Source organism: Amia ocellicauda, chromosome 3 (genome assembly GCF_036373705.1).
Source record: "Amia ocellicauda isolate fAmiCal2 chromosome 3, fAmiCal2.hap1, whole genome shotgun sequence".
NCBI lineage: Eukaryota > Metazoa > Chordata > Actinopteri > Amiiformes > Amiidae > Amia > Amia ocellicauda.
In genome coordinates this window covers 2,172,328-2,197,126 of record NC_089852.1, presented here as the reverse complement: position 1 = coordinate 2,197,126, position 24,799 = coordinate 2,172,328, and the positions used below count along the sequence as shown (strand labels likewise).

General features: G+C 52.6%; 3 protein-coding genes across 5 annotated transcripts; 2 read left to right on the top strand and 1 right to left on the bottom strand.

Annotated features, from left to right (window-relative positions):
• Positions 1-1,928: 1,928 nt before the first annotated feature.
• Positions 1,929-13,030, top strand: twf2 (twinfilin actin binding protein 2). Of its 3 annotated transcripts, XM_066697685.1 has the most exons (10): positions 1,929-2,109; positions 6,390-6,467; positions 8,839-9,017; positions 9,113-9,208; positions 9,310-9,414; positions 10,097-10,111; positions 11,196-11,321; positions 11,465-11,615; positions 11,839-11,960; positions 12,150-13,030. In XM_066697685.1, the coding sequence occupies exons 1-10, from the start codon at positions 2,085-2,087 to the stop codon at positions 12,315-12,317; spliced, it is 1,065 nt and encodes a 354-aa protein (XP_066553782.1). In that variant the 5' UTR covers positions 1,929-2,084; the 3' UTR covers positions 12,318-13,030. The 3 variants fall into 3 exon arrangements, with proteins under 3 accessions (XP_066553782.1, XP_066553783.1, XP_066553784.1); XM_066697686.1 differs by lacking the exon at positions 10,097-10,111 and having other exon boundaries at positions 1,932-2,109; XM_066697687.1 differs by lacking the exons at positions 1,929-2,109; positions 10,097-10,111 and having other exon boundaries at positions 5,835-6,467.
• Positions 13,031-13,476: 446 nt separating this feature from the next.
• On the bottom strand, positions 13,477-15,493 carry ssr4 (signal sequence receptor, delta). Its single transcript, XM_066697689.1, has 6 exons — positions 15,349-15,493; positions 14,704-14,822; positions 14,414-14,488; positions 14,207-14,296; positions 13,998-14,063; positions 13,477-13,882 (listed from the first exon to the last, which is right to left on the bottom strand). Exons 1-6 carry the CDS (start codon positions 15,404-15,406, stop codon positions 13,778-13,780), a joined length of 513 nt encoding a protein of 170 aa, XP_066553786.1. The 5' UTR covers positions 15,407-15,493; the 3' UTR covers positions 13,477-13,777.
• Positions 15,494-19,409: 3,916 nt separating this feature from the next.
• On the top strand, positions 19,410-24,111 carry cisha (cytokine inducible SH2-containing protein a). The gene is made up of 3 exons (XM_066697684.1): positions 19,410-20,177; positions 22,393-22,622; positions 22,792-24,111. Exons 1-3 carry the CDS (start codon positions 20,158-20,160, stop codon positions 23,319-23,321), a joined length of 780 nt encoding a protein of 259 aa, XP_066553781.1. The 5' UTR covers positions 19,410-20,157; the 3' UTR covers positions 23,322-24,111.
• The last annotated feature ends 688 nt before the right edge of the window (positions 24,112-24,799 follow it).

Here is a 24,799-nt window from a genome sequence, read left to right as displayed (position 1 = left end):
ACTGAGCACCGAGCAGAGCACAGCCAGAGCTCGCAAACACACAGACACACATCCAGCCACCTCTCTGCAGTCAGAACCCACAAACGGACATACGTGTACATACACAGATACGCACACAGATATAGACATGCACACACAGACGCACGTCCAGACCACAGAAGTGTAGTCAGAACAGAGAACAGATACAGACATATGCACACAGAGACACACACACACACAGGTACCCACACTACTCCCTGCCAGCCCACCCTGCTGGTTTTACAATCTGGTTGTGGATAATATACAGTTTGTCTAGTTTAAGCTCCAGTTTGGATGCAGGTAAGTATAGGTTCTCTTTTTGGATTGGGTAGGGCTGGGCCGCTACTTAAATAATGGTTCCCAAACTAAGCTGAAAACTTTCATCAGTGTCACATTCTCACTGTTCATTAGTGTCCACTTCCAGCTGGCCAGGGGCTTATCTTCAGTCCGTGGGCCCGGGCCTGGGGGTTTGGGCTGAGCTTGTGAGTAGACCTGAACATTGGCTGGGTTTAAAGCTGGAACATCAGTAGCTGAAGTGTCCAGAATTGGTCCAGCAAAGGTCAATGACTTTCAGTTCAGGTGGTCAATATAAAGCCCAAGCAAGAGAGAAGTGAAGCTTTTAATGGTTGATTGGGATAAGGATACCTGTCCCAGCAGTAGCCCTAACAACAGGGAACTCGAGACAACGCCACGGCTTGAAGCCACAGCCAACCTGCAACTCAATCCATCCCCGTTAACCCAGCAGAAACCCAACCCCAATGCTCATGGTAATCAAAGTTTGCTGGGAAGTGTAACCCTAGTCCAGGCCCAACCCCGAGTCTCACCGTGGTCTGAGCTCATGGGCACGGCAATGGGACAGGTGAATGGGTGAGGGGACAAATGTCATGTTTACCCTGAGGCTGGTAGTGACAGAGGCAATGTAACTCACAGGCCAGTAGACATAGACTTTAGACCACACAATGACTCTCCTCCTGGGGGGCAACATCTGGGGATTCATCTGTAATTGCTGGAGACCCAACTGTAGTTGTACTGTGTCTCTCTGGACCAGGACTCAGACCCTGCTGGACTGGACCGTGTCTCTCTGGACCAGGGCTCAGACCCTGCTGGACTAGACCGTGTCTCTCGGGACCAGGGCCGAGACCCTGCTGGACTGCACTGTGTCTCTCTGGACCAGGGCTCAGACCCTGCTGGACTAGACCGTGTCTCTCGGGACCAGGGCCGAGACCCTGCTGGACTGGACCGTGTCTCTGCAGGACCAGGGCTCAGACCCTGCTGGACTGCACTGTGTCTCTCGGGACCAGGACTCAGACCCTGCTGGACTGGACCGTGTCTCTGCAGGACCAGGGCTCAGACCCTGCTGGACTGGACCGTGTCTCTCGGGACCAGGGCCGAGACCCTGCTGGACTGCACTGTGTCTCTCGGGACCAGGGCCGAGACCCTGCTGGACTGGACCGTGTCTCTCGGGACCAGGGCCGAGACCCCGCTGGACTGGACCGTGTCTCTGCAGGACCAGGGCTCAGACCCCGCTGGACTGGACCGTGTCTCTGCAGGACCAGGGCTCAGACCCTGCTGGACTGGACCGTGTCTCTCGGGACCAAGGCCGAGACCCCGCTGGACTGGACTGTACTGAAGTAGAAAGTTCCCAGAGGCTGAGGCTGCTTTACCCGGGCAGGCTGGTCCAATCTCATGTGTTTAACAACTGCACACTCCGACCTTTTTCCTTGTCTCTTTCTGTCTCTCCGTCCCTCCCTCCTCGGTGTATGTGTGCGGCCCTGCAGTTGCGCTTATCGCTGATATTAAAGCGGGTTGAGTTTCCCAGCGCGAATGGGAACCCCGAGACACGGCGGCCGCGTACGTCACAGACCCGGAAGTGAGGCTGGGCTGTGCCGTTTCCTTTTTATTCTGCTTAGCGGAGCTGGCAACAGAGTGACAGAGAGAGAGAGAGAGAGAGAGAGAGAGAGAGAGAGAGAGAGGACGGAAAATACAAATACAAAATAAACGACAGAATCGAAGTCGCCGAATTGTGCGAGCAGAGCCGGGCGGACACGCAGACCCAGCGCGCCGAGATGTCGCACCAGACGGGGATTCACGGTAAGACAGCGAGACCCCGGTGACCGTTATGTGCAGGAGAGGCGGGCTCTGCGCGGCCGTGCATTATCATCATTATCATCATTATCAGTGTTTTCATACTATAATCAAGTAGAAGGTGTTTTTACACCAGGCAGGGGCCGAGGTTTTGGCGCTAGTGGTGCGATGCTTTAAGAGACGCTTTTACTGCACCTATACTGTGCAGGTTTATATTGAAAGTCAGACACTACAGTCGTGCAGCGCTGCTTGACACTGGTGACTGCATCTCGTTTCGGTGGCAAAGGTCTGCCTGTGTGTCTGTCGCCAGGCCGGACCCCGGGGCCCCTCTCTCTCTCTCCGGCATCACTGTCACCTGTCCGCTCCGCTCGCATCCGGCTCCGCTGCGGATTTCACTTTTTTATCTGCTGCTGTTCATCCGAGCAAACGGTGCAGGGAGAGGCTCTGCGCGCAGCATCTGACCATCACTGAACCGCTAACCATTAGTTGTGCATTTGTGTCTGCACAGTTGTGCATCTCAACAGGTGCTAATACGCCTGTCACGGGCCCTGTCGCTGGCCCTGTCGCTGGCCCTGAGAGCCCTGCAGTGCACTGTGCCACCTGCAGCAGGGTGGGCCACTGTGCCCAGGGTCCTGACTGGGTCCCCTGTCCCTCCACGTCATCACTGCGGTCTGCCTCTCTGCCTCAGCTGAATCCCACCGTGCAGTGTGCAGCCGGAGCAGGGCTGCCCTGACCCTGCAGGATAACAGCCCTGTGTGCAATTCTACAGGAAGCGGCTGGAGAGCGGGGGACAGTGTGGTGTGGTGTGGAATGCCAATAGGCTGTTATTGTACTGATACAGCCAGCTGCCACTACAGCAGTGCTGTTTCAACCCAGTACTCCCGGGTAAAGACCCTGCAGTGTTTAATTAATTAATTAGTGGATCTGAAAATAAAAGGGAGGATTGGCTGGCCTGGTGAAGCTCTGAGTAGAAACACAGCTGCTGTGACCCCCCACCCCCCCCAGGACAAACACACTGTGGACACACAGACGGACAGGGAGGGACGACACGCTAAGACAAGGGTTGATCACAGGATTTGGTTGATTGTGGGGCCTGACCTCTGACCTCAGCTGTGTTGTTCTCCATAATTAAGGTCAGCCCCATTCAGTTTGAGCAGCAGCTGTGTGCGGTTGCTGTAGCGTGTCCACAGACTCCACAGTTTCCCAATCCTCTCTGTTTGCTTTGAGTGAGCATCCCTTAACACCCCCCCCCCCTCGAGTGCAGGAGTGCCACCACCGGCTAAATGCAGTCTTTCCCTTCTCTCTCATTATGATGATTTATTCAATAAAACTTCTTAATTTATTTCTCTCTCTTTTTTCTTTGCTTTCTCGGGATGAGCAGCCCCTGGTCCACACTGCAGTGCGGTCCACCAGTCAGGGTGCAGTGTCCGACAACAGCAAGAACAAAAGGCATCAGTGCTCAGTCCAGGGCTGCTTCACATTGAGGCGCCAGGATCAAAACTAAACACTGCCGTTACCAAAAACAGAAATGAAAAAAAAAATGAAAGAAAAAGAAGGCATTTATAATTAGCAGCTGCAGCTCCGCAGCGGCCGCAGCTCAGCTGAGTCAGACTGGAGGAGGAAGTCCACTCTGAGCCCGAGCTGCGTCCCCCTGGCCTCAATGCAAAGCATCGCACAGTATTCATGAGCACGTATTATTGTTATTATTCTTGTATGTGGTTATTGTTGATTTGGACGGTCAGCTCCACTTTGTGCTTGGTTTTATGTCTACTTCAGAGGCTGCTTGTTTTTATACAACAGAGCTGCCGCCTTTTAAAACGCAGCCACGTGTGAGTGAGTGTGTGTGTGTGTGTATTCAGTGTAGTTCAGAAGGGCTGTCCTGAGGAAGTGTATCTCTCCTGCTCGTCTCTGGGAGCCTTATATGGCTTCAGTCCTCACGCCCGAGACACAGGAAGTGTGGGGGAAGTGGAGCGTCTGCTTGCCAAGCGTCTGCTGCTGCCCGACTTCCTGTGTGAGGGCAGGGCAGGGCAGGGCAGGGCAGGGGTAGGGGGTGGCACGGCAGGATGGGTGTGGTGCACTGGAGCGAGGATCGTGCCCCTCTCCCATCTCCCAGCCCTCTCCTCTCCCAGCTTTCCCTTCTCCCCTCTCAGGGTGGGGGTGTGGCGCTGAGAACAGAGATCTGAGGCATGTTTCCTCTTTTTTCAGTTTTAGTTTGCGTATGTTAAGGAGTAAACACTATATATGTATATAAAAGGCAATACGTGTGTGTGTGTGTGTGTATACAGAAGAATACACACACAGAAGACAATTAACAGTGTGCGCAGCCTGCATGTATTTAATGTGTATAATGTGAGAATATGAGTCTGTTTCTAAAACGGCCGCAGAAAACAAACCCCAGAGCAGACATTCCACTTTAATACAGAGCAGCCTAATAAAAACTGCAGGAACTGGGTGGCGCACTGCTGCCACCTTGACCTAAAATACATCTTCCTGTCTGAGGGGGGGTTGACACAGAGTTTGCGAGGAGAACAGAGAACGCAGAGCGGAGAGAGGGAGGGAGGGATGGGAGGAATAGATAGAGGGATAGGATGGGGAGAGAGGGGGGGGACTGTCCTGCACTGTACCTGTCCTTCAATCATTAATTTAATGACTCACCTGGGTTGGGTTACAAGGCCTGTACAGAGAGAGAACAGGAAACACAGAAGGAGAGATGGAGTGAGAGAGAGGAAGAGAGAAACCAAAGGAGGGAGCACAGAGATAGAAAGGCTACACCGTGTGGATTAGTCCTCCTCTGGAGTCTCTGGACGGTCGGAATGTGGAGAATCCGCAGCAGCAGGCCGGGCCGGCTCTGGTCCCGGTCCTTGGCTCTGATCCGGGCCGGGTCTTCCTGGGAGCTGTGGCCAGCTGCCCAGCCTCACTGGGAGCACTTGTTGCTCAGTGTCTGTGCTCCCACAGGCACAAAACAGCACAAGGGGTTCCCAACAGCTCTACAAAAGTCAATACACAAGGACCAGCCATATTGCACAGAGCAGGACACATGTTGTTGGGATCACGCCAGCAGTGTCCCCGTCATGGGAGAGGAAACTAAACGCAAGTCATCCCTTTGTAGTGTAATCCAGGAGACAGAAACACGCCCCCGTCATGACGAGAAGCCAGAGCTGACATCAGAATAAACAAATCAGATACAAAAAATATATATCAAAGCAAAAACCATTGAGATTTTATTTTAAAGTATTTATTTTTCATGAAGAAGCCCCCAATCTGCATCTATTACAATCGTATGAGACCAGAGGCTGGTTAGGAGCCACAGTGTCAATTTGACTTTTGATTGATTGATTATTATTATTGTATTATTATTATTTATTTATTTATTAGCAGTCCAGGTGATTGATTGATCTCTGAGTTAATCATTACATGTTTTTTTTTGTCATCCATTGGATTTGTCAACCATATTTAGTCCTGCTAATTAATTGATTCAGACAGAGAGACAGACAGTTTGATGGTTTGTTATTGAGACAGACGGACAGACAGACACAAAGAGGCAGGCTGTCTCTGCACTGACCCCTCCTCCCTCGCTCCTACCCCTGCCCCCACAGCCTCCCTGCCTGCCTGTCACCCGAGGCAGTGTGGCCAGGCGTCTATATTTGGGAGGCTGTGCTGGGCGCAGGGGGATTGGGTTGCTGTTGGCAGGATCACATGTTGCTGTGATATAAAGCAGCCCGGCTCCCCGGCCCCCGCATACGGACGCCAGCCTCGCCACTCAGCCCTGCAGCCCACCGCCCCACGCGCCGCTCCTGTTCACTGTTGATTATAGATTTATTCATTTTTTGTTGTCTGTCCTTCGACCATTCCTCCACTCCTCCACTCCTCCGGCTCAGGACTGTTTCTCGGGGGAGTCAGGGGAGGAGACCTTTGCTTGTTCCCTCTGGAGCGAGGGAGAAGAAGAGAGGGAGAGGGAGGGAGAGAGAGAGAGAGAGAGAGACACGCAAGGGCCAGCACTCCAGGGACTTAATCTCCTTCTCTTCTGTTTATTGATTTATTGATCGATTTTTTTTATTTAATTTTTCCTCAATCAGTAACACTCCCAACAACCCAGTGTTTGTAGTTATTAGCTTTGTTAAATATTTTTTCTGGCTGCTACCTGCGTCGTCCTCTCCTCTCCTCTCCTCTCCTCTTCCTCCTTCCTGTTTCCTCTGCGCTGTCCGCCGCCGGTCAGTGTGTGGTCAGTGTCCAGCGGCCAGCCGGCCTGTGACTGAGACTGACCGCCATGTTTCTGGTCCTCGCAGCCACGCCGCAGCTCCGGGAGTTCCTGGCCCGGGCGAGGGGGGGGGAGGTCCGGCTCATCAAGGTGGTCATCAAGGACGGTGAGTACTGGCCGCTGGGGGGGAAAGGGGGGGTACTGAGGAGGTTTTTGTGAATCGGGGGTACGAGAGAGAGACTGGAGGTGGGTTCTAGGTGGTACAGCTGAGGCTGCGGGAGAAATTGGGGGGGGGGTGGCAGGGGACAGGGGGCACAATTGGGGTGAGAGCTTAATGGGGAGGGGGTTTACTGTTACAAGATTTTGTTAAGCTTTTTAATTGTAATATATGTAAGTAAGTCTGGTTGTCTGTGTGTGCATGAGTGTCTGTCTGTCCTGTCCTGTGTGTCCACTCACTGTCACTGTCAGAGCTGTGCATCGCTGAGTCACTGCAGCCAGTTCAGACACACAGACACACTTCCTGTTACTGCAAATGGAAAACAATGACATCCTCCTCGCAGCGTGCCACGAGCGCATCCTGACAACAGCACTGAGGGCGAGCTGCACCACCACAACACACGGGGCTGAATCCGGAACACACACAACACACGGGGCTGAATCCGGAGCAGGCCAGTGTCAATTCTATGGTTCAGTACAGTACAGCACAGCTGGGGTGTCCAGATCTCCCTGTAAACTGTCAGGCGTGGATCAGTGCAGCGGGTGGCACTGGATGCTCTTGGTGGAATGTGAGCCGGGCGCCGAGACTCGGATCTGGCCGCCATGAGCTGTAGGGAGTGTGCGTGGCCGCAGGGTGAGCCTCCATCAAGGCCTGCGATTGTGTCTGTGGTTTCCCCTCCCGGCGGAGCTGTGGTGGAGCTGTCTGCTGTGTTTGGGAAGCTCAAATTTAGTGGGCTGGGGTGAAGGGGGGGGTTGTTGTTGTTTACTCTCAGAAGCGTTACAGCACGTCCATTTTTCCTGGGGTGGTGATGTAATCCTGGTGTTGACACCCTTAACCCCCCTCCCTGCATCTCTATCTCTCTCGGTCTTTGTCTCTCTCTCTCTCTCTCTCTCTCTCTCTCTCTCTCTGTGTCTCTGTATTCCCCTCAAATGGCAACCTGTTTGTCCCTCTGTCCCCTGTCAGAGTTGTCATTGTTGTTGTTGTGGCTCTTGATGTCCCCGGCGAGCTGGCTGTGTCACCATTGCTATTTTCCCTCGCTGGGTCTCCGGGGTGTGCGAGAGGGGCCAGCACTGGCTGAGACGCACCGGCCTGCCCATTGGTCCTCTGGCGGCAGGGGGGGTGGTCAGGTGGTCCCAGCTAACCCCAGTGACAGATAGCTGACCATAAACACTGCGGGTGTTGTCAGATCTCTACGAACACCCCCCTCCCCCCCTCTTAATTGCGTGTGCTCTCAGCTATTCATTTGCTAACCGTTGACATTTTTATCGAGTGTAATCGTGGGATTAGAGTGGGGTGTAAAGTTTCCCAGGCTGTAAATCAGGGGTCCGGCAGACGGATACTGGCCCTGCCCCTGCCCCCCGGACGCTGGTCAGAGTGCTGGTCATTTTCTGTGGGAAGGATTTTATTGACGGACAGGTAGGCGAGACAGGATGCCGTGTGGGGATCCACACAGCAGCCCCCTTGGGAAACACCCAAACTCCTCTGTGTCGTCTTTTTAATTTTAATTTTATTTTTAATTTTGTTTTTGTATTTTAACTATTGAAGGGAGTCACAGAAGTGAGACAGTCCAGTCCAGTGAGTGCAAGAGTGCGAGAGTCTCTCTCTCTCTCTCTCTCTCTCTCTCTCTGGCACTGGTTGACTAGTCAGTGGAAAGCATGTGTTGATGTGACTGGAATGCAGATTGCTCAGAATAGCAGCTGGGCTGAGTCGCGGGGGACAGAACCGCCCTGCGGGGAACCCCCTCTGAGCCAGGGGACCGGGCAGACTGACTGATTGACACACTCACACAGAGAGAGAAGCAGAGACACAGACTGACTGACAGACAGACACAGAGAGAGAGAGAGTGGGAGACACTGAGACGCAGGCAGACTAACTTTCAAACAGACAGGCAGTTGAATTTTGCTTTCCTGACTGAAAACCGGAGAAGCTTAATGTACTTCTGCTGAGGGAGGAGTCACCCAGGGCCAGGGACGCTTTGGCAGACGTAAAGGATGAGAAAGGAGGAAAAGAAAGAGAAGGAAGGAGGGGGAGGGAGAGACCAGGACGATGAGAGAGCTCTGATCACCACACAGCCGAGCCGCACCTCTGCGCTGTGACATCAATAATTAAGGGGGTGTCACTGGAGACGGGTTTGTTGACACAACCAGAGAGTGAGACGGACACCGGAGCTCTGGGGGGGAGTCGGAGAGGAAGCCCTGCTCACACAGAGCTCACTACACAACACGATACAGCACACACGCACAGCAGTCTCTCCCAGTGTGTCTCAGAGTCTCAGTGTCTCAATGTATCAGTGTGGGTCTAAGTGTGCTGTGTCTTTCAGAGCAGTTGGTTCTGGGTGCGCACCGGGAGCCGTCTCGGACCTGGGACCGCGACTATGACACCTTCCTGCTGCCCCTGCTGGACGACCAGGAGCCCTGCTACATCCTGTTCCGTCTCGACTCCCAGAATGCACAGGGCTACGAGTGGCTTTTCATTTCCTGGTCGCCCGACCAGTCTCCGGTATGGTGGGGGGCGGCCGCAGGATGCTGTGGCTGGGTGAGGGGTACGGGTGCTACGAGCGGCCGTTGTGACATGGTGTGTCCTGTGTCGCTCAGGTCCGGCAGAAGATGCTGTACGCTGCGACCCGTGCCACCGTGAAGAAGGAGTTCGGGGGCGGACACATCAAGGACGAGATGTTCGGCACGCTGCAGGTGAGGGCTGGGGTGGTCTGGTGGGGGGGCATGCTGGGGTTTGAGCAGGCCAGGGTGTAGAGTGCCAGGGCTCCCTGACCTTCCTGCCCGTCTCCCTGCAGGAGGACATCTGCTTCCAGGGCTATCTGCGTCACATGACCTCCTGCTCCGCCCCCGCGCCGCTCACCACCGCCGAGCAGGAGCTGCAGCAAATCAAGATCAACGAGGTGAGTGCGGGGGCGGGCCTTCGGGCCGATCACCAGCCATTGAGGAGAACTCGAGCAGAACCCATTTCTCTCTGCATCCGCACTGTCCCTAGCCTTGAAAGAGGACCCAGGACCCAGATCTCTTTCTGCGCCATTTTGGCTGTGATGGGGTCTCAGTCCACTTACCATTCACACTGTTCAATGTTGGGAACCCAGAACACTTGTGTTCGTGTCATCCTACAGTGACAGTTTCTGCTTCCACACGGCACTGCACTGCGGTCCGGTTAGACCCTCTATAGCCTTCATTTTACAGGAAACCAAAGGAAGACCTTTGAGTGTCTGTGTGTAGTTGACAACTGTTTTGTTTTTTTGTGGTCCACGTCCATATCTGGAGGACCACACAAACCCACGTCCAGCAGCAGCCACGACTGTTTCGATTTTGAGCGCCACAGACAATGTTGTGTCACGTGAACTATGTACGGCGAGTTGTGAGGCCCAAGAAAGTAATCGTGAAAAGCGAATGTGAAAGCAAGCAAAATTGTAGCGTTTTGTGTTCACAACGGCTTAAACTAACCAAGTGTGGAGTAGTGTCAGTGTGTCTAGTGTGTGCAGCCAGGGAGAGCGTCAACATGTAGTCTCCATCTACACAGTCTGTGTCAGTGTCATTTTGTTAACCTCTCGCCTGCTTCGCTGTGTCTTCCAGGACAGGGTGGTTCGGGTAAGTTTGTGTGCATTACTGTGTGTGTGTGTGTGTGTGTGTGTGTGTGTGTGTGTTCCACCCCTCCCCCACTCCCTTGCGTGTTTCCAGAACTCAATGGATACCCCAGTGCTCTGAGACCAGGTGCTCCTGTGTTGGAGGTGGTTGTTATCCTGTGTGAGCCGGTAGAGGTTTTGCATGAGAGGCCTGTGTGGCAGGGCCTCGTGGGGTGGGTGCGTGGCTCTGTCTCTCTCTCTCCTCCGGGGCCGGCCTGGCACCTGTGTAGCATCACACGGGGGCTGGACTGCGGTGGACGGTGTTGTCGGTGTGAGTGCTGTGCTGGGTGGGGGCAGATTGGGGCGGGATGTTGTCAGCTGACCGCGGGAGACACTGAGCGCTGTAAGAACAGGAACCGACAGGAACAGAACAGGGCAGAAACATGTTGGCAAGCACACACACACACACATGGACAAGTTTGCCATAACAGGCCTGAGGTATATTTCTGTTTTGAGTGTCAACCAAGGTCAGCTGACAGTGATTTTCTCGCAATTTCATAGGGAAGAAGGGGTCAAGGGTGGGGTCGGCCAGTGTGAGGCGGACTGTGGGCAGCAGAGGGGACAGGGAGAGAGCGGGGCAGTGAGACGGTGGGCAGAGGAGAGTGGGGCAGTGAGACAGTAGGACAGGACAGCCTGTGTCCTCTGTAGATGCTGATGCTCACCAGCGGTCAGTCTCTGTGTCTGTGTTTCCCATGTGTCTCGACACAGGATGAGCGGCGCAGGGCCAGAGCCCCCCGCGGACACGGCAAGGTGCGTCTCCATCACTTTCCCCTCCCCCTCTCTCTCTTTCCCTGTCTGTCTGCGATCAGATCAGTCTAGTGTCAGTCTAGACCTTCCTGATTCTCCCCGTGTGTCTGTCTGTGTTTGTCTGAGAATGAGTCATGGCTCCTGCTGATCTGGCTCCTGTCCTGCTTGGTTTCCTGCCTGAATTACTGCAGGACTTCTGACTAAACTCACTCTTTCACACTCTCTCACTCACTGACACACACGCACTCGTCTCTCACAGCTCATGCCTGACTGTCTGTGTCTGTGTGTGCTGCCCCCTGCAGGTGAAGACGGAGATCAGCGTGGAGAGTAAGCACCAGACTCTGCAGGGCCTGGCGTTCCCCCTGCAGGAGGAGGCCAAGCGCGCCCTGCTGCAGCTCCGCCAGAGGAAGATCAACTACGTGCAGCTGGTGAGGCACTGCCAGTCGCTGCCACAGGGGGGCGCTGTTCCGCACCAACACGGCACAACACCGATCTGTTCAAACTAAGGATTATTACTATAACACTGTAAATAATAACAAAACAGTACTGACTGCCCCCGTCTGTCCTCTAGCGGTTGGACACGGAGAGGGAGACGATCGAGCTGGTCCACACCAACCCCACAGAGATCGGTGATCTGCCCGGCCACGTGCCCACGGACACGCCACGCTACCACTTCTTCCTGTACCGCCACTCCCACGAGGGGGACTACCTGGAGTCTGTGGGTGAGTGTCTGCCACCCACCTCACGCTCTCTTTCTCTCTCACATTCAAGTTCAAAACTAGCTAGATTGCCCTGACAAGTGTACACAGACACAGTGAAGAGAATAGGATAAATACAATATGTTAACCCTGTGTCCCTCTCTCTCTCTGTGTACAGTGTGTCAACCATGTCCCTCTCTCTGTGTACACTGTGCAGTGTGTTAACCCTGTCTCGCTCTCTCTGCAGTGTTTATCTACTCCATGCCTGGCTACAGCTGCAGTATTAAGGAGCGGATGCTCTACTCCAGCTGCAAGAGCCGCCTGCTGGACGAGGTGGAGCAGACCCTGCACATCGAGGTCGCCAAGAAGGTACCCAGAGCGCCCGCCTCCGCTACGTCTCGCTCTCCGCCTGTCTGGTTATCAGTGTGTTCGCTCGGTCTATGTGCCTACCCATCTCTCTGCTTGTGTGTCGCCCGTATGTGCGTCTAATTGTGTGTGCACGCGTGCCTCACCGGTGGCTATAAACCTCTTCCTCTCGCTCTCTCTCCCTCCCTCCAGATCGAGACGGACAGCGGGGCCGAGCTCACGGCGGAGTTCCTGTACGAGGAGGTGCACCCCAAGCAGCACGCCTTCAAGCAGGCCTTCTCCAAGCCGCGCGGCCCAGCGGGCAAGAGGGGCCACAAGCGACTGATCAGGGGCCCCGGCGAGAACGGGGAGGACAGCTAGAGGGAGGGAAGGAGAGGGAGAGAGGGCTTGGCTGGACTGATTCCATGGCAACCATACCACGTCACGCCCGGACGCGCCCCCCCCGCCTCTCTATTCCTGGTTTCCTTTGCTTTGTCAACGTCTCCCATCTCTCTCTCCCAGTTTCTCCTTCTTTCTCCCCTCTATCCTTTCCTCTCCGGGGCTCCACTGTGGTCGTCCTCACCCTCGTTTGGGAAGAGGTCTGCCTTCATCTCGTTCCCCCTTCTGTCGTCCGTCTCTCCTCCACGCAGACGGAGATTCGGCACCTCGCTCTCTGGGAAGGAATCTGTTTTCCTGCTGCTTTCAGTTTGTTTTCCTTTGCCCCCTTTTTCTTTTTTTTTTTCTGTAACGTCTGGATGATCCAGAGTTCTGTTCTCTGAGAGGCCTGGATCTCCCAGAAGCCCCCAAAACGGAAACGATCAGAAGATTTGCTCCTGTCCGTCTCCCCCACTCTGCTCTGTCTGTCTGTGCAGCAGGCTGGGCCGTCTGTACGGCTGTGAGTGAGTGTCCAAGTTTGAAGTGCGCCAACGAGTCGCTGCATCTCTCACACACAGAGCGACGGACACGCACTCACTCAGCCCGGACATCCCAGACCAAACTTCCAAATTAAGAATGATCAGAAAAAAACAAACAAACAAAAAAGTATTTTCAATCTTGTGTGTAAGATAAATAAAAATAAAAAACTCAAAAAGCTACAGCAGGGTCTCCATCGCCACTGTGCCGTCGATCCAGGGAGGTCGAGTACGAGTTCCTCTGGGCCTGTAACGCTCTGTGAAGCCACGGTGGTGACAGATGGAGGTCAAGGGTCGCATCTTGACAGCTCTGCACAACCCCCCCCCCCCCCAGCACTGAGGCTCTGGGGAGACCTTTACCTAAACACTGCTCCCCCAACACCGAGGGGGCGAGACAGAACAGTTCATATATATATATGTGGTTTATCCTGACTGTTGTGACCACTGGTCTGGGCCGCTGCTTGAGCATCAACACTGTCCTTCCATCACACTCCATCAGCCTTTATCTTCATGTTTCTTTTATGGTTTTGGTGGTGGTAGAGGTGGTTCAATAACTGGTTTGTGACTCAACACAATCTAATTTCCCCCCCCCACCCCAGCTTCCTGAACCATTTCACTTCCCCATTCTCACTCAATTCACCCATTATCTTATTTACAGATGTATACTCAATCACAATGGATAAATGCAAACACACATTATATACGAGGAGTTTGTCATTTGTCACCTGGATGGAGCTCAGGCCACAAATAATGACCCAACAGAGGGACAGTTTCTGTAAAATATTTTAATTTTACTCCAATTCAGCAACGCACCCGACCCCCCCACCCTGAACCCCCCCCTCAGTCAGTGTCCCAGTCTCACTCACTCACACACACACAGTCAGTGTCCCAGTCTCTCTCACACACGGTCAGTCAGTGTCCGTCACTCCGCTATGCCTGTATGGTGCCCTTGGCGCTGAAGGCCAGGTAATACACCAGAATGCCGATGGCTGCAGCCACGACCTCTGTGGAAACCCAGGGACCACTCCACACCCCCTGAGAGAGAGAGAGAGAGAGAGAGAGAGAGAGAGAGAGAGAGAGAGAGAGGTTACACACACTGCTGTACACAGTGGACCCTCTGTGAAACTAAGACCCCGGTATCTGCTCTCACCCTGTGGTCCACGTTGACGGTGAACAGAGGCTTGATGGATCCAACATCCTCATTGTTCCTCTGAGCCTGAGAGGTGGGGAAAAAAAGAGCTTTTACACAACACTGGACACGCACAGGGACACGTCTGGTCTGGCTCAGAGAGCACTCGTCAGGGGGTGCAGGGGGTGGACTGGGGCGGCAGCTCTGCACGGCCAGGGGGCCACACTGACCTTGCGCAGGGTGCTGTACGACTCCTCGTCGAAGAACTTCACCTCGTAGCGGCCAGAGCTCGCCTGCCTGTGGGGCACGCTCCACGATACCTGCACACAGAACACAGGGCTGACACACGCCATCACACACGGCACACGCGGCGCCCGCGGCCGACAGCACGCCAGTGACTCTCACCGGGACAGAGATCCAGAGCAAGAGGGTCTCACCTGATAACGGCCCACATCCTGGCCTCGGGTCACGGGAAACTGCTTCCCGTTGACGTCAGCGTACAGGGCCACACTCTGAGAGAGGAGATACGGGGTCACAATGGGGTCACAAACTGAGTGGAGCCGTGCTATGCACTGCAGAGTCACAGTGCCTTCTGGGTTTCATTTTACCCACATCCTTACACTGCTTAACCGGCCCGATTGATGGGGCTTCATTGCTTCACTACTCTCTCACAGACAGCTCTGGGTCTCGGACAGGGACACACACACACGACAGCGGCGCGGTGTACCTGCGCTCCGTTCCGGCAGGCCAGGCTGATCTCCACGATGAACACGGACTCGGAGGAGATGACGGCGTCCGAGGTGGTGTAGGAGGACGGGGTGATGGCCGGCTCCAGGCAGCTCTCCCCTGAAACACACAGCGGGTTAGACCACAGGGCAGCTCTCACGGGCCACACGCACTACCCCCATCCTGAGCTTGACGCTGACTGCAGTCACACATTTTTTGAAGGCACGTTTAGGCTTTCTTTGCTCACAGATCCCAGATCCAGATGCAGGGGAGGGACCTGCCCCCACACTGGGCTTCTGAGAGCTGGGCTGAGCTGAGCTGAGCTGCCAGTGACCCCCACGCTGAAGCACAGCTCATACCACACAGAGGACACCCTGTGTCCCCACCTCACTGACACACACACACACACACACACACACACACACATATATATATATATATATATATACACACACACATATATATATATACACACACATATATACACACACACACACCAAGGGAGGCAACAGACCGTCGGGTTCGCTCTGCTGTCTGTAGGCCGCTGTATCACATACATACATACATACATACATACATACATATACACACAGTTCCGCCACAATTGCTAGGTAAATCAATCAATATCCGCGCTCATGCTCTTTACCTGAGCACAGGCTGACACAAAGGGCCGCGAGTAAGGCGAGGGCGGCGGGTCTGTCCATGTCGGTGTCGGTGTCGGTGCCGGTCTCTGCTCCGTCTGCTCCTGTGCTCGTCTGCTAAGGCCAGCTCAGCTCTCCCGCGCACTGCACTCTGGGATACTGGAGGAGCGCGCTGCTCGCTGGCCACGTCACCGCAGCGAGACGCGTGGAGATCTGCGCAGATGCGCGACGCAGCTGCTCTAGTGCATGCACAGCATTATAATAGAAACAGTTAGACAATATCAATATAAGACACAAACACTTATTTAAATAAATATACCACCATTAGGAGATGAATTGTACTTTTTATTCATGTTCAAATACAGTGTTGATCGGGTCAGGCGATACCCCATATTTTATTGAAGAACAAAAATATATTCGTTCTTTCTATTTGGGGGCCAAAGAAATGACAGTAAAGGTCGTAAACAATACAGCTATATATATATATATATATATATATATATAATGTAAAGAACAAGCAAACTGGCAACAACCCACTTCGTAATAAATCAGTGCATTGTGTCTCTGCTTTAGGACACTTTTTCATCACGTATAGCATTTTTAGCATGTATGGCTTTAGTATGACTTTTTGGTTGCTGGCGTTTGACACACTTTTCCGTCTTCTGCTTATCGAGCTCTTATTTGTATATAAAAAGGGCTATATGGTGTAAAAACGGCTAATTATTATTGGGGGGCATTGCCACTGTATCATAATAATAATAATAATAATAATAATAATAATAATAATAATAATAATAATAATCCTGCGAGAGAACCACATTCTGCAGAATAATAATAATGAAAAGCTGTAACATTTACATTGTCTGGAGGGTCTTATTTTCTCCTATTACAATCTGCCATCCATGGGAGTTTTTGTTTTTCTCTCCTTCGTGGCTAATGGTTTATTTAGGTTAGTTTACTTAATTTTAGTTTATTTCAACTGTTCAAGTTTAATTTAAGTTCTTTATTTATTCTGTTGTCTGTTTATTAAAGCTGTAAAAATGATTGATTTATTGATTGGTTGATTGATTAAGCTCACAAACAATACAGACAATTATTTTGAAAAGAGAATAAACGACTTTTCATGCAAAACTAACCTGAACCACAGTCTGGTCTCCTGGCGGCAGTGCTGCGCTCCTGTACCTCCTCTGACTGCCAGCAGGTGGCGATGGAGCGCCATTCCCATCAGACCGACCCGACTGAGTGGCAGCGGAGCCGGACTGAAACAGCGCTGTCTCTCCAGCTCTGAGAGGCCAGATTCACCTATAAATCACCAATCTCTAAAGGCTCTGAAGACTAATTTGAAGAATTACAGTACAGTACAAGCAGGGCCTCCAGCCTCGGTCATTCAGAGCAACAATACATGTCTTGGAGAGACACTGGACACAGGACTGTCTCTCCCCTGGACCAGGGCTGAGACCCTACTGGATTGGACTGTTTCTCTCGGGACCAGGACTCAGTGTTCAGTAACAGGGCGATGGGGAACAATAAATACAGACATTATGCATTTTAATAAATCAGACTGCTAGCTGCCTCTGAGATGAGTCAAAAACACACACATATATATATATATATATATATATATATATATATATATTGCATTTCTTTCCCATCACTCACTCCTGGATCCACTGCAGTCCGGCTTTTGCACAGCTCACTCCACTGAGACGGCTCTCCTGGCAGGCACTGACTCCCTCAGCTGTGCTCGGCGGCCTCCCTCTCCTCAGTCCTCATCCTCCTTGACCTCTCCGCAGGATTTGACACCGTTGATCACTCCATCCTCCTCTCCTGCCTCGCTGACCTTGGAGTCTCTGGAACTGCTCTCACCTGGTTCTCCTCCTACCTCAGCGACGGGACCTACCAAGTGACATGACGAGGCTCCTCATCCACCCCCCAACCTCTCCTCACAGGTGTACCCCAAGGCTCCATCCTGGGTCCCCTCCTGTTCTCTCTCTACACTCGCTCCCTGGCCCCCTCATCGCATCCCATGGTTTCTCCTACCACTTCTATGATGCCCAGATTTTCCTGTCTTTCCCCCTTCCGCTCCAGCTCATCCTGAACTCTGCGGCGCGTCTGGTGTCTCTCTGCCCCGATTCACACACGCTACTCCACTGCTCCGCTCCCTCCACTGGCTCCTGATACCGGCACGCATTCAGTTCAAGACACTGACCCTCACCTACCGCAGTCCTGACCAGAGTCCACCTCTACCTTCAGACCCTCGTCTCTCCGTACATCCCCTCCAGACCACTGTGGTCTTCCAGTGCCAGAAGACTAACTCTGCCTCCTCTCCACTCTCCTTCCTCCAGAGCCGCTCCTTCTCATCCCTGACCCCTACATGGAAGAATGACCTTCCCACTGCGGTCATTGCAGCAGAGTCCCTGCCCTCCTTCCAGCGATTACTCAAGACCAATTCAGACTGTAGCTGTCATGTAGTTGTTTATTCCCGAGTGGCTCAGCTCTCCTGTCAATTTGCACTTTATGTAATGTTTTCATCATTGTGTTTACTCTTACATCACTAGTACTCGTGTTGTTTATTGTGATCTCCCCTCTGCCCCCTTGCCCTTAGATTTTACCTGTGGCTTCAGCACATCCTGTCTGCACTTACTAGCTTTTACAATCTGTATTGTATTTTATATTAACTGTATATTGTACCTGCTCTTATGTAATTTTGAAGTTGTAGTTCTGTCATTTTATACTGTATAATTGCACTAAAAAATATATAGGAGGACACATTACAGAATACCTGTATATTCTATATGGAATACGTTAATGGTGACCTACATAAATACCCCCACACACAAACACGCACATATATAACCATACACACATACACATACATACAGCTCTGGAAAAAATTAAGAGACTACTCCAAGTTCAGAAATTTTTTCCAGAGCTATATATAACCATACACACACTCACAGACACACACACACACACACACACACATGATCAGCCATAACATTATGAGCACTGACAGGTGAAGTGAATAACACTGATAATCTCGTTATCATGGCACCTGTCAGTGGGTGGGATATATTAGGCAGCAAGTGAACATTTTGTCCTCAAAGTTGATGTGTTAGAAGCAGGAAAAATGGGCAGCGTAAGGATCTGAGCGACTTTGACAAGGGACACATTGTGATGGCTAGATGACTGGGTCAGAGCATCTCCAGAACTGCAGCTCTTGTGGGGTGTTCCCGGTCTGCAGTGGTCAGTACCGATCAAAAGTGTCCAAGGAAGGAAAAGCGGTTACCCGGTGACAGGGTCATGGGAGGCCAAGGCTCACTGATGCACGTGGGGAGCGAAGGCTGGCCCGTGTGGTCCGATCCAACAGACGAGCTACTGTAGCTCAAATTGCTGAAAAAGTGAATGCTGGTTCTGATAGAAAGGTGTCAGAACACACAGTGCGTCGCAGTTTGTTGCGTATGGGGCTGCGTAGCCGCAGACCAGTCAGGGTGCCCATGCTGACCCCTGTCCACTGCCGAAAGCACCTACAATGGGTACGTGAGCATCAGAACTGGACCATGGAGCAATGGAAGAAGGTGGCCTGGTCTGATGAATCACGGGTTCAAGGTGTTGACTTGGCCTCCAAACTCCCCGGATCTCAATCCAATCGAGCATCTGTGGGATGTGCTGGACAAACAAGTCCGATCCATGGAGGCCCCACCTCGCAACTTACAGGACTTAAAGGATCTGCTGCTAACGTCTTGGTGCCAGATCCCACAGCACACCTTCAGAGGTCTAGTGGAGTCCATGCCTCGACGGGTCAGGGCTGTTTTGGTGGCAAAAGGGGGACGTACATGATATTAGGCAGGTGGTCATAATGTTATGGCTGATCGGTGCACAGACACACACACACACACATACACGATGGGACACAGCCCCGGTGCTCACACAGTTAAAAGGTCCAGCAGGGACAGGCTTAGGGCGGGGGCTGGTCGGCAGCGGAGCTGAGCTGCCATTGGTGCATTTCAATGGCACTGCTCACTTTTCCTGGAAAGTACTTGGAAAGTCATCAGCGTTTCCAGTGAAAACAGCTGACGGAATGCCAAGCCCAGACCGCCGGCGCAGAGGGACCGCAGCGCCCGGGCAGAGAGCGGACGCACCTCTGTGTCTCTGTCGGTGTCTCTGTCTGTCTCTGTCTGTCTCTGTGTCTCTGTGTCTCGGTGCTGCTGCCCCGGGCCGCGACGCGACGCGCGAGACTGACCGCAAGCCGGAGACACGCAACAATAGCGGCGCTCGCGGGCGGGAGGATTGTGACGTCACCGGCGCGCTTCTCAGAACTCGGTTCCTGGGAACTCCAGAGCGCGCGGGGCTTTTTCTGCTCTCTGTGTTTTTTCTTGTTTTCAAGTGAAACAGTTTCGCGGAGCCGCAGTTAAGACGCCGTCTGTGCCGCCGCTGCCGTCAGTCCGTCTCCCAGCGCCGCGTTGTTCTTCACAGTGTTTTACATTGTTGTGTCTCACTAAAGTCTCACTTTCCATTTCATCTCAGACTTCTAACAAAAATCCTCAACACGGTTCATTGAAGAGCGGGGTGCTGTTTTTGGTTATATTACTGTTGGTTTGTGAGCAGTTTTTTTATTGAAGAAATACTTTTTGAGCAAACCTCCCTTGTGCCGCGGTTTCCGTGGCGAAGTTCAGCCAGGGGGGTGTTTGTGTTCAGGCTGTAACCTTGAACCCGCCCGGCTGAAGCACAAGGAGCGACGATTCCGCGAAAGAGGCGCCCGGCGCTCCCAGAGGACCGCAGCTCGCCCGGACACAGCCGCACCTGGGACCGATATGTTACTTTGTGTCCAAGGGTGAGTTGCTTGATTTGACTTGTTTGTGTTGCATTGCTTTGGACCGGTTCTGTGTGACTCTATTGTGACCTATCGCACTGCAACACACTCCGCGGTGTGCGCTGTTTGTGTATAGGTATGTGTGTGTAGGTGGATGCAGGGATACGGTTCATTGTGTCTCCTACAGAGGCAGGTGGGAAATAAAGGAACAATCGAAGACTGTGCTCGTATGGGGGTATTATTCAGTTTTGGGGTGGTTTTCTGCGGCGATTACAAAGTCGTGCGCCTGTCAGAAGCGGCGGTCGCGGGCAGTGGCGCTGTTTTGCGGTGTGGTCCGGAGTCCCGGTGGCAGGTGGCAGGGAGCTGTCGAAGCACGCCGAGCGCTTTCCGGGATCTCGGTCCTGCAATCCGGCAGCCGCTGGGCACAGACCGGTGTGTGCGCACTAACAGGCCGCTCTGACGGCAGCCCCACTGCGCAGCGGAGACGGGGGCTGTGGATGTGCGGCTGCCCGGGTGTTGGGGGGGTAGTGTGACCTGCAGCCTCGCAGATGGGAGGAGTGTGGAGCACAGATTATACTGGGGGGCGGTGAACCCAGACATTCTAGAACTGAGTGACGTCTGTAACCACAGGTGGGTCGTCTGTTTCCAACGCGCGTGGAAAACAAGATCTCGGGTGGGCCGGTGAGTCGAGAGAAACCCCCCGACACAGACGCACTCCACCCGGCGCGCTCCTCTGCATTCGTCCGGGATGCTGAAATAGCCCCGCTGGGCCGCAGTAATGAGCGGTCAGATAAGCGCTGTGTAAACGGGAACTGTCCTGCGCCTGAAGAGCACCGACAAAGCGCATGGAAAGCCCCCCGAGGTTTGTGTCACGTTAATAATACAATCAATTCATGTCTGATAAACAGTAATAACATACAGTGGCCCAGTGAGTTTTATTTAAATATATACACGTTTTTATATTGAGTTACAATAGTGAATCGCAGCTCCAAAAAATGACTTTAAAATATATTCATTGAAAAGAATCAAACATGATCTGTATTTATTTTACTTTTTTGTGACACACTGATGTAGGAGAGCTGCCCTGGGGCGCTCAGGTGTTGATGCCCAGGTGTGCTGACCTCACTGTGCTGTGGGTCGGTGTGTTTAACCCCCTGGTGCCCACACGCACACCGCCTGCAGGTTTGGTGGCCATCCGGTTTCTGTTTTTTTTTTCTTATTTCCCATGAAAAACGTTCAGTTTAAATCCGTGTCCAGAAGCGGGGGCTCGATATTTACAGACACAAGCTGGAATGAGACCCAGCTGCTGCAGTTTCGCTGTTCAGGAGTATCCAGCAGGGGTTGGCGTGGGCACTGAGCCCTGGGTGCGAGGCGGAGGGGGCGGCGCTGGCTGCTTTCGCATTCAGCGAGATAAGGCGGTGCTGTGTGCTTTCTCTGGTACTTTATCTCCTTTCAGTGGTACTGCTCTAGAGTGCTGTGGAAGCCATAAATCTTAGCAGCGGGGGGGTTAAAATGTACGAGTAGGTTTTGGTATCTGAATGATCTTTCGATTTCTGCTGGAAAGGTGTGCGTTTATATGTCTGTGTGTGGGTACGCGATTGTGTTTATAAAGATTATAGAGATACAATTTAATAGAAATCAATGAATAAATGCAGATGCCCATAACTTAAAGGAAGAGCCCTTTGCACCTGCTCAGTGTTCAGACTGAGGCGGCTGATATTTATTTATAGAGCAACTGAAACTGTGAGAAACACGATGCCAAGAGAGAAAGAGAAGGACAGGCAGAGAGAGGGAAAGAGAGACAGTTCAGATTAGGACAGACAGGGTTTGGGTTAGGACAGGGAGAAAGAGTCTGCCTGAGGGTCCCGTTTTCAGCTCCCACCTCTCTGTGTGTAAAGCAGTGATACTGTTTTTCTGTCCGAAACTACTTACTTCCTACTTCCTACTTACTAATGTTTCACTGCTTCCACTGGTTTCCTTACTTTCCTGTTGCAGTGCCCAATAATAACAACTAGTAATAATGTGTATACGAAGAACCTTATATAACAGCCTTCAGAAACCCGTGTAAGCTGCCCTGGATAAAGATGTCGGGTCAACCACAGCGATAATAAAAACATCCATCTGTCCACACGTTCTCAGTAACTGTCTCACCCCCTGCAGGGTCTATGTAAACAACTCAAACGAAAAACATTCACAATATTCATAATGGATTGATTTGAACACCTCTCTCTCACAGCCCCCGAACACTGCTGCCCCCCCAGCCCTCGGATGTGCTTTCCCTGGAGATGCTGAGACGCAGCGAGAGGAGGGAGGGGGGGGCGGCCCTGCACAGGCCTGACCCCCGGCTGGCCTGCCCCGCTCTCCCCCAGCCAGTGCCCTGCTGCCTGCACAGCGCACCCCCGCTCCGGGACCCCAGCGAGGACCTGCGCTGCATCAGCCACACCTTCCACTACCTGAACTCCTCCGGTATGGCCCCACTCACCCCGGCGTGCTAGTCACGTGGTTTACACACCTGCGGAATGACACTGACACACACTCCCTCTCCCTCCCCCTCCCCCTTTCCCTCACACTGTGTCTCCCTGTGACACAGCCGCAGACTCCACTGTGTGTCTAACCGCCACCTCCTCTCTCTCAGGGTGGTACTGGGGCGCGATCACGGCCAGCGAGGCACGGGCGGAGCTGCAGCGGGCGCAGGAGGGCACCTTCCTGGTGAGGGACAGCAGCCACTCGCTGTACATGCTGACACTGTCGGTGAAGACGCTGCGCGGTCCGACCAATGTGCGCATCGAGTACAGCCACGGGCGCTTCCGCCTGGACTCGAGCTGCCTGGCCAAGCCACGCATCCTGGCCTTCGCCAACGTGCCCAGCCTGGTGCAGCACTACGTGGGCTCCAGCCGGGCCGGGGAGGAGGCGGAGGGGAAGGACCGGCGGCTCCCCCTCCCGGTGCCCAGGCCGCCCAGCCCGCCCTCTTCCCATGCCGCGGCGCAGTGCCGGGACTCGGCTGTGCTGCTGAAGCTGGTGCGGCCGCTGCACCGCCGGGACACCTTCCCCTCGCTGCAGCACTTGACGCGGCTCGCCATCAACCGGCTGACCGCCGAGCCTCTGCAGCTGCCCCTCCCCCACCGGCTGCAGCAGTACTTGCAGGACTACCCCTTCCTCCTCTGAGAGCGAGGAGAGGATGAGGAGGAGAGGGGGCATGCGGCAGAATAGGAAGTGAAACAAGGTGCAACAAAGGACATTCCCAGAAGCCCTCTCTGGCCAATCAGTATAACTGTAAACAACTCCCACACCACCACTACCTGGGGCAGCCAATCGGATCCGATGTTTCCGAAAAGGGGGTGGGCTTTTTTTCTGCTCCAAAGCAGAGTGGGGTGTGTCCCCGGAACAGAGGACACACAAGACCACAACCAGGCCCAGACGCAAAACACACAATAACACGCACACTGAGACCAGCACTACACACAATAATACACACGGCTACAAGCACACATTCACTCTCATGCACTGAACAACTGAAAAACAGTCACACTGAACACACACACACACACACAGACACACACAGACACAATTACTCATTGACACTCAATAACAGATACACACTCGCACAGACACTCTATTATAAAGCTTATACACACACTCACTCACACACACAGACTCGTGCGTGTGGCTCTGGGCCGGTCAGTGCTGGACACAGTGTTTCTATCCTCAGTGCCCAGTGTCTTTGTAAACAAGATTTTTTTTTTCCAGAAGCTGTGGTCACATGGTCTCATTTTATAATTCAAAAACGCTTGCTTGTACATATGTAAGAAATAAATATCTATATTTTTTAGTAAAAATTGCTTCTATATATAAAAAACAAGTCTTGCTGTTTATTAACGTACTCATTTATGATTTTATCCATGATTTCCTGGTCCTGACTTGGTGTGTGTGTGTGCGTGTGTCTGTGACTCGATGTGTCTGTGTGACTCGGTGTGTGCGTGTGTGGAGATTGACGGAGCTTTATTGGCATGACAAACAAATTCGTGTTGCCAAAGCAATTGAACATTACATATTTGTATGGAAAATCACAATGCTTTATAAAATATATTAAAGGACAAAAGAAAAAAAAAAAAAGACATAAATTATATTTTATGTATATATAAAAAAAATAAGAATCTTAATATACATAAACATACATTTACTTTAATTTTTTTAATCAAACACAGAAATAACAACATGTATCAGAAAAATAGTTACCTCTCCTGTCTCTCAGTGACCGCAGCGCCGGTCCTCTGTGTCCATCTCTCCTGTCTCTCCTGTCAGTTTCTATGGCCAGGCTGTGGTCACTGAGCCTGTATTTGGTCAGGATCTGTCTCTGTTTGGCATCTCTGATAGTCAAGAGATTGCCAGGGTGTCATTTCCCGATAGTGATTCAGTTTAATTCTCTCTCTCTCACACACACATACACATTCACTATACACTCTCACACTGACACACACACACACACCCTCTCTCTCTCCACTGTCTCCCGCAGCCCTAGTAAGCTCCGGGGCACCAGCAGGCCTCTCCCCTCGGGCCCGGACACCAGCGCCACCGTTTCTGGGAATTGGAGCCAGACAGAGGATTGGGAATGGAAGAATAACCGCGTCTCTGTGCCGTCTGCA